This window comes from Zingiber officinale, chromosome 4B (assembly GCF_018446385.1).
Source record: "Zingiber officinale cultivar Zhangliang chromosome 4B, Zo_v1.1, whole genome shotgun sequence".
In the NCBI taxonomy this organism is placed as follows: Eukaryota; Viridiplantae; Streptophyta; class Magnoliopsida; order Zingiberales; family Zingiberaceae; genus Zingiber; species Zingiber officinale.
The window spans coordinates 57,373,450-57,380,765 of NC_055993.1; the positions used below are offsets into that span (position 1 = coordinate 57,373,450).

A 7,316-nucleotide genomic window follows, 5' to 3' on the forward strand; every position below is an offset into this window, starting at 1 on the left:
TTTATCTTGCTAAATGTTTCTTATGGTTAGTCGTGTGAAAATCAGTCAAGTAAGGGGTCCTACGTGTATGTCTGACCGAATATGAGTCCGACCGGACTTACTTGTTCGGTCGGGATTACAATAAGTTAGGACCTTTTTCTTACTTACAAGTTTTGCTTACTTATCTATATTTTAATATTTACGTGATTTTTTCAAAATGGGCTTACTAGTAATTGATCCTTCAACGGAAAGAGAATGTTCAAAGATATGGCGGTTCAGTGTGTGATTCGATTTGTTCTGTCTATCATAAATGCCCCTTCCTGGGCGAGCGCCACGTACCCTTCTTTCTCCCTTTTTCCAAGTAACTCTCAGTACGTTTTTCATTCATGTTTTATCACACATTCTCCTTGGCAAATCAACGACTCTTCTCTATCAGCCTACTTTAATTGTACGATGATCCTTAGATCATTCGAAAACCCTAAATCTTTTTTAACCTTTCACTGCTCATCTTCTTCCTATTATTCTCTAGCGATTCCTTTTTTCTTGATTTTCTTCAGTGACCCACACTTCTTCATCTCCCCTGTTTTCTTTCGTGAACTTTTCTCTCTTAGGATTCAATAAGTTGTTTACTTTCTAAGTATTTTAATTTCTGCACATGGCTGAAGAATCTTTACTCCCTTGGTACACTCAAATCTGTTCATCCTTCACCTCCACCGACCAAACTTCTATCCACTCTCGGTATGAAATCCTTGAAGGATACCATAATAGGGTTTCACCACCTGATGCTCACCCTTATCTTCCTCCCGATGATTGTGTCACATTTTTTAATCGTGGGCTTACACTTTCCTATTCCAACATTTTTAGTAGATATTAGTCAGTATTTTGGTATTCCTCTTCAGCAATTTGCCCCAAATGCTTTTAGATAACTATGTGGATTGTACATGGTGTTCCGCCTTTTCGATATCTACTCCTCAAAACTTTTTTATATTTTCTTATCCCAAGAAATCAGAACCAAGGAGTTTCCTCTTTCAATCTCACCCGAAAATGGTTCTTTGCAGAAATTCTCTCTTCTATCAAGGGTTGGAAATCTCATTTTTTTTCTTTGTCAAATTTCTTGGTCCTGTTGGTGGTCTACTAAATGGCAATCTTCTCTTCCTCCTCTCCCTGATGTAAGGGAACTTCATCAACAACCTCTCTTCTCTGAATACTCTAAGAAATTACTAGGCCATCGCTTTTATATTCATCAGTGGATACGCGATGACCTCTTATACCTTTTTGGTTTAAGTCCTGTTCAAAAGAGCCTACATTACTCTTTTGGTAAGTTTCAAAATTCTTAGCTATCCTTCCTTTACTAACTAAAATACTTGCTTGCTTGTTGCAATGGATACTCTATATAGAGCTTTGGTTGATAATGCAATCCGTCTAGACGATGAGAAAGTGTTAGCTAAGGAGCAAGAGCTTAGAGCGGAACTTAATATTGCGGCTCCAGCATTTGATACTCTTCTACCAGAGTCCTCCTTTCAACCAGCTCTTGTTCCTAGCTCTTCAGCTGCTCTTGAGGAAGCAAGCATCCACTAGCATACCTCCAGAAGACACTCCTCAAGAAACACAAGAACAGGAACCTGAGGTGGTTCCTACAAGAAAACGTCCCGGGCATCACTTGACCCTAGCACCCAGACCCAAAAAACGAATTGTTTCTACCTTTGAAGAGACAACTACAGGAGATATTCCCCCTCCTCCTCTAGAGCCGACTCTCTCTTCTTTATATCCTGCCCTTGCTTCTTCTTCCTCTCACTTACTGAAAAATCCTCCGCTTCCGAGTGTTGGCTCCAATCCTGCCTTTATGATGAATTTTCCCGAATCGACTTCTCTACCACCCTCAGTAACCGAGGGTTCCCCTATTTATTTTTTTCCCCTCCTTTTCATACTCCCTATCATCCTCTTCCACTTCTATTCCTACCTTCCCAATATTATTGGGAGGTTCTTTAACGATAGAATGAAATTAAGGTAAAACTCACTCCTATTGAATGGGTTGATCAAGCTTCTTTTGAGGAAACTAAGGTAATATACTCTTCATGTCTTTGCTTTTATTAATGCACACTACAACAAAAACCCTCATAGACATCAGTTTTCCACCGCTGTCTATTACATTTTCGACCGATGTCTATGAAGGCGATGTAAAAGGTCTGCCATTTTAGACATCGGGTTAAAACCGATGTAGTATCACTTAACGACACTGGTTTTCGAATCGATTATTAACCGGTGTAGTATCACTTAACGACACTGTTTCATCAACGGTATAAAACCAATGTAATATTATATGTTAATAATACTAGTTTTGGCAGCAGTATACTACCGATGTAATATTAGTTAATGACACCGGTTTTACAGCGGTGGAAAATCGATGTAATATCAGTATTGTTTAACGACACAAATTCGATTTCCGAAACAGTGAAAAATCGACAGTATCCAAGAAAATACACAAATATTCACAAATTACACAAATATTCTTCTTCCAACAGTATCCATAAAATACACAAATATTCATAAATTACATAAATATTCTTCTTACAAAAGTATCCATAAAATACACAAATATTCTTTTTACATCAAAAGCTAATAGATATTGTACACATCAAGGTAGAACATCGTGAGTCAAAAATCAAGCTGAGGCTATATTAAATTATGAGAATCAGAATCTATTCAACTTGCTATACTGCTCCATTCTTCTTGCGCCTTTCATTTCCCTAATCTCACCACTTTTCACCTTCAAATACCTAGTTTACTGAGTTAAAACATCCACTGTTCTAATCTGTCAAACAAAAGTATCATTTGGTCTACTTAACTACAGCAAAGAACAAAAACAAAAGAATTATACATGATGCAGAAGTCCTAGAATATCACCATTAGAAAGAAATTGACATGGGACAATATACGCAATTTACATTCCATGCAAATGCATGCATCATCCAAAGTTTTCAAAAATTAAATACCTTTCCTACTCAAATGTAATCTAGCATGCATTCAGCCCATTCAAACCGCACTTCATCAATTTCAACTCTGGAGTACTTGAGATTTGTAAACTGTAAAAACACATAAATAATATCTAACGAATATATATATGTAAATGCTGCCATTGCAGCAGAAATAGGATCCCTGACCCCCAAAATAGTCTAGACTAGTGAATTGTCTGAACCAGCAGGAATGATGCCAATTGGAATAGAAAGTGCTTCCTTCTGGTTATCTCTGCTCAGAAGACCATTAAGTACCTGCATGATCATGTAAGCTAATTATCAAATTTCAAATAGCTAATGCTTGGTCTATAGAATTATATAACATCACAGGAAAGGTGAACTATCAGGTAGATGACAAACAGACTAAGAAAAAGAACCATAGGAAGCCAGTAGGTTATTGGCATCATTGAGAGTTGCTGTCAAAGTTCATATTGAGTTCATAATTGATCTAATACCAAAAAAAGTCGAGACATAAAGGAGACCTATTAATATAGATCGTGCAGTCACAAAATAATTGCAACATCATTGATTAGCTTCAAAATGCTCATAGGAAGATGCTAAAATGTAAGTTCAGTTCCTGTCCTATAATATTCAAAATCTACAGCAGAAAAATTAAGAAAGATATATCAATGCACCAGATATTCATCTGTCAATTTTCACAACCCAATGTATTGCCTTCAGCAATGTTGTAATTCCATGGTTTCTATCAAAGTTTTGGCAGGGTAGACAAGTATAAAAAATATTAATTTTTAGCAAATCATGTTGTGCTTATTGTACAGATTATAAAAATAAAATATGTACAGAAAGTGAATAAAAGAATCACTGTGAGAGACATACCACCTAAACTAACTTATAAAGGAAGAGAGCAAATAAAATTTTACAAAGAGTAAGGGAGATGCAATAATTCTATAAATGAGAAAAAAGCGTTAGCACAAAGTTGATAAGATTCCAAGAAGGTATAAAGTTAGTTCTCCATAGTAGTTGTCCATTCAAATTGGTCAATTTAGTGACAAACTCATAAGATGGTGATCACTAAAAAGAAATAATCAATCAGGTTAAAGGAAATATATGTACAATTGCCAGTCTTTTTAACTAAGAATCAGAAATATACAACTTAACTTATCCTAGCTTGACATTTGAATTACTCAATTTTGATTCATTGTAACAGATCATTGGCTAAAGAAGGCAGATTCAATAGGAGGTTGGCAACTTTAAACAGCAGAGTAATGAGGAGCTGGAGATGAAAAAGTAGTAGAAGAAGATGGCCAACATTTTGCAAAACTTTTTTGGCCTTTGGCACTAGTTATTATGCACACATATCAAGGAATTTCTATTATTGCATCTAATGATTTTATTAATCAACTTTAACTTACCCAAACAAATACAATGTACTAAACAAGATGAGTAAATAGCGGAAAGAAAAATCAATGTACCTCATTCACAATGCCATCTCCTCCAACACATACTATTCCTGAGACATTTTCAGCAGTAAGACAGTAAGCTTTTCATTTTCAAGTGTAAATCAAAGCCAAACAACCTATGCTAGCATACCATCAGGGTAGGTGCTGATTTCTATAGTGGTAGCAAGTTCTCTTGCATGACCAGCATATTCTATTTTAACCACTTCCATTTCGAAGCCTACAAGCTGTCAATAAGTTTCTCAGTGAATAAACAAGCCTAAGCATTCATAATAGCATAGACATAAAAGAAACTTGATAGTTCAAGGAATACATAAAACCAACTTAGCAACAGGAAATAACAACTCCTCAATCTAGCAAACAAAAATGATAAAATCAACTTAGGGTTGTCTTTGAGGAAATTCATCAAACACATTGCATGCATAAATCAATTAATACTTACAATCAAGAGATCAAGAAGATGAAACTGTCGAAGATGAGGAAGGACTTCAGTAGCGACGATGGATAAAGGAAAAATTACCGAAATGCGAAGAAGGAGTCCAGCGATGGCAGTGAATGCTGGACCGGAGATAGATGAAGGAAAAACTACCGGAATGCGAAGAAGGGCAAAAGATTTAGCATAATCAGCAGTGTAACTTGTAAACCACGTTATACAAACTTTGGAAATTTTCATTACAATAAGATAAAACAAGAAGTCCAAAGCAAAAATAAGACAAAGAAAAAAGGATTAGAAATAATGTAAACATGAAGATAACAGAAAGAAGAATTAGATACAGAAAAGAAGATGTGAAAACAAGAAGAAAGGGCAGGAACACATTCTAGAATGGAGTCAAATATGTTGCTTGAGAATAGAAGGTAAAAATTCTAAAGCAATTTTGTTCTTCTTTGAAAAATAGTGAGGGAGATGTGTTCTAACAGCTTTCTTCTGCCACATTCATGGACATACTACATTGCATATTGATTTTGTCAAACAGACAAGTCTAAGATAGACAAATGCTTTGAAAGCTAGGAATAGAAAAAAGATAAGAGAAAAGTAGGCAAACAAGTGCCAACAAGCTACATGAGAGACCTCAATTTGTTGTATCATTTTCTCCAGCAAACAGACAAATGAATCATTGGTATCCTCAAACAAAATATAGGGCTGGAGGTAACATTAGCAAAACGCATGAATGAAAATATTTGGACAAGCGGACAACGATTCCAGGAGCAACAAGGAATACATAAAATTATAGATGACCACAACCAAGATTACGATCTGAGGAGCCATAAGGCTTCTCCGTTTCTGGTCGTTCAACGACCCATAACAATATAGCAATTAGAGCAACACAAAACACATAAGAAATAAAGGGCAAAAGAGACAACCCGGTTCCAACTGATCTTTGTCAACAAGCGACAGTATACCAACATAGTACTCCGGACCAACCGAGGAAGACACGATGGCATGGTTCTCATCCATGAGCTCCTTAATGAAGCTGTGTCTTCTCCAGCGTCTCCTCGTCGTGGATGCCACTTGCGACGGAGAGGTGGAGGAGCTGCTCCAAGAGAAATAGGGTTATGTTTATCAATTTAATGAAGAAGAAGGAGATGCAGGAGAAGGTTGGAGTACCATGTGAGGGTATTTGTCTTCGTCTATGACTTTGATGTTCTCAAGCTTGATGTTGAGGTATTGGTCGACGGAGTGGAGGGTTCCTCTGATGGCGAGATCGTTCTTCAGCTCCACTGTCACTTCTTTACCTACCAACTCCTTGAAGTACGAGAAGAAGAGCTGCAATGAAACGAAAGCCAAATCGAGATAAGGAGAGAAAAACTTCAACCGCAGGGAGTCGAGGATGACAAAGAACGCTGTAGTCGAAAGCAAAGGTACCATCTTTATAGCAAAGATCGAGAGGGAGAGAGGAAAGAGGGCAGCGGTGAGGAGGTTTCTCTCCTATCTCAAGCATCCGGTCAAAGAGCATGACTGCAGCCTCGAATTCACCCATCCGCGTGTATCCAGCCAAAAGTGTACCCCACGGACTACATCCCTTTTAGGCATTCCATCGAACAGGTTGCGCGTGTGCTCAATTTGGCTAGCCTTCACATATCCATCCATCAAAATATTATAGGAAACGACATCACGAAGCGAGGGGCACTCGTCGAAGATAGTCCTTGCTTTGGGCATCGAGTAGAAAGAAGAATAGGTGTTGATCAAAGTGTTACGGACGTAGAGGTCATCGGCGAAGCCAAACACGATCGCTTGGCAGTGGACGATGTCGGCGAGGAAAGGGTGGCGGAGGCGGGTGCATGCCTTGAGGGCGAAGGGAAAGGTGTGGAAGTCGGGGGGGGGGGGGGCACCGCGGAGCGGCGCATGCAGGCATAGAGGAGGAGAGCGGAGAGAGGGGAGGAGAGAAGGGTGTGGACACGCATGAGGAGGTTGTAGGGGAAGGCAGATGGAAAGGGGATGGCATGGAAGAGGGAGAGGGCGTATCCGACAGAGGCGGTTGATGCGGCAGGGAGGGAGGAACGGTGGTTGATGGCGGTGGGGAGGAGGAGGGTGAGCGTGTAGATGAGCTTGGCGAGAATTGGGGAGGGATACAAAGAGGTAAGGCCGTGGATGGTGGCATGGGCATGGATGGCCTTGAGGTGGCGGAGGCTCTTGCAGCGGCGATGGAGGAGATGGAAGAGCTGACGGTGGGAGAACTCTCGCGATGGCATAGATTAAGCTCCCCCTAGTCATCTTCATCTTACCTCCCTCCGCCGCTACTACTCTGAAACCCTAGAAAACAAGACCAACTCGTCACCTCTCCTTTCTCGAAATGCGAAGAAGGGTTCCTCTTCTTACCCAAAGGGAGGAGGTGGAGGAGATGCGTCGTGAGTCAATCCTGATCGGGAGAGGAAAAGGCGTCGATCTTGTAACACCCACGAATTT

The 7,316-nt window shown here is 39.4% G+C and overlaps 1 protein-coding gene and 1 long non-coding RNA gene across 2 annotated transcripts; both read right to left on the reverse strand.

The window, feature by feature from the left end:
- Window positions 1-3,136: 3,136 nt before the first annotated feature.
- On the reverse strand, window positions 3,137-4,633 carry LOC121977558. The gene is made up of 3 exons (XR_006110928.1): window positions 4,545-4,633; window positions 4,427-4,464; window positions 3,137-3,248 (listed from the first exon to the last, which is right to left on the reverse strand). It is a non-coding gene; the product is annotated as an uncharacterized LOC121977558 (long non-coding RNA).
- Window positions 4,634-5,874: 1,241 nt separating this feature from the next.
- On the reverse strand, window positions 5,875-7,102 carry LOC121978269 (pentatricopeptide repeat-containing protein At5g61800-like). The gene is made up of 4 exons (XM_042530637.1): window positions 6,743-7,102; window positions 6,417-6,695; window positions 6,018-6,176; window positions 5,875-5,943 (listed from the first exon to the last, which is right to left on the reverse strand). The coding sequence occupies exons 1-4, from the start codon at window positions 7,100-7,102 to the stop codon at window positions 5,875-5,877; spliced, it is 867 nt and encodes a 288-aa protein (XP_042386571.1).
- Window positions 7,103-7,316: the final 214 nt, after the last annotated feature.

Excerpts from the sequence above, each read along its gene's own strand:
- LOC121978269 (XM_042530637.1), bottom strand. The coding sequence starts at position 7,102 with ATGCCATCGCGAGAGTTCTCCCACCGTCAGCTCTTCCATCTCCTCCAT. Across the intron at positions 6,177-6,416 it reads AAAGGGATGTAGTCCGTGGG|CTCTTCTTCTCGTACTTCAA; the intron begins GTACACTTTTGG and ends GTTTCATTGCAG. Across the intron at positions 5,944-6,017 it reads AAGACAAATACCCTCACATG|CTCCTCCACCTCTCCGTCGC; the intron begins GTACTCCAACCT and ends CTCTTGGAGCAG.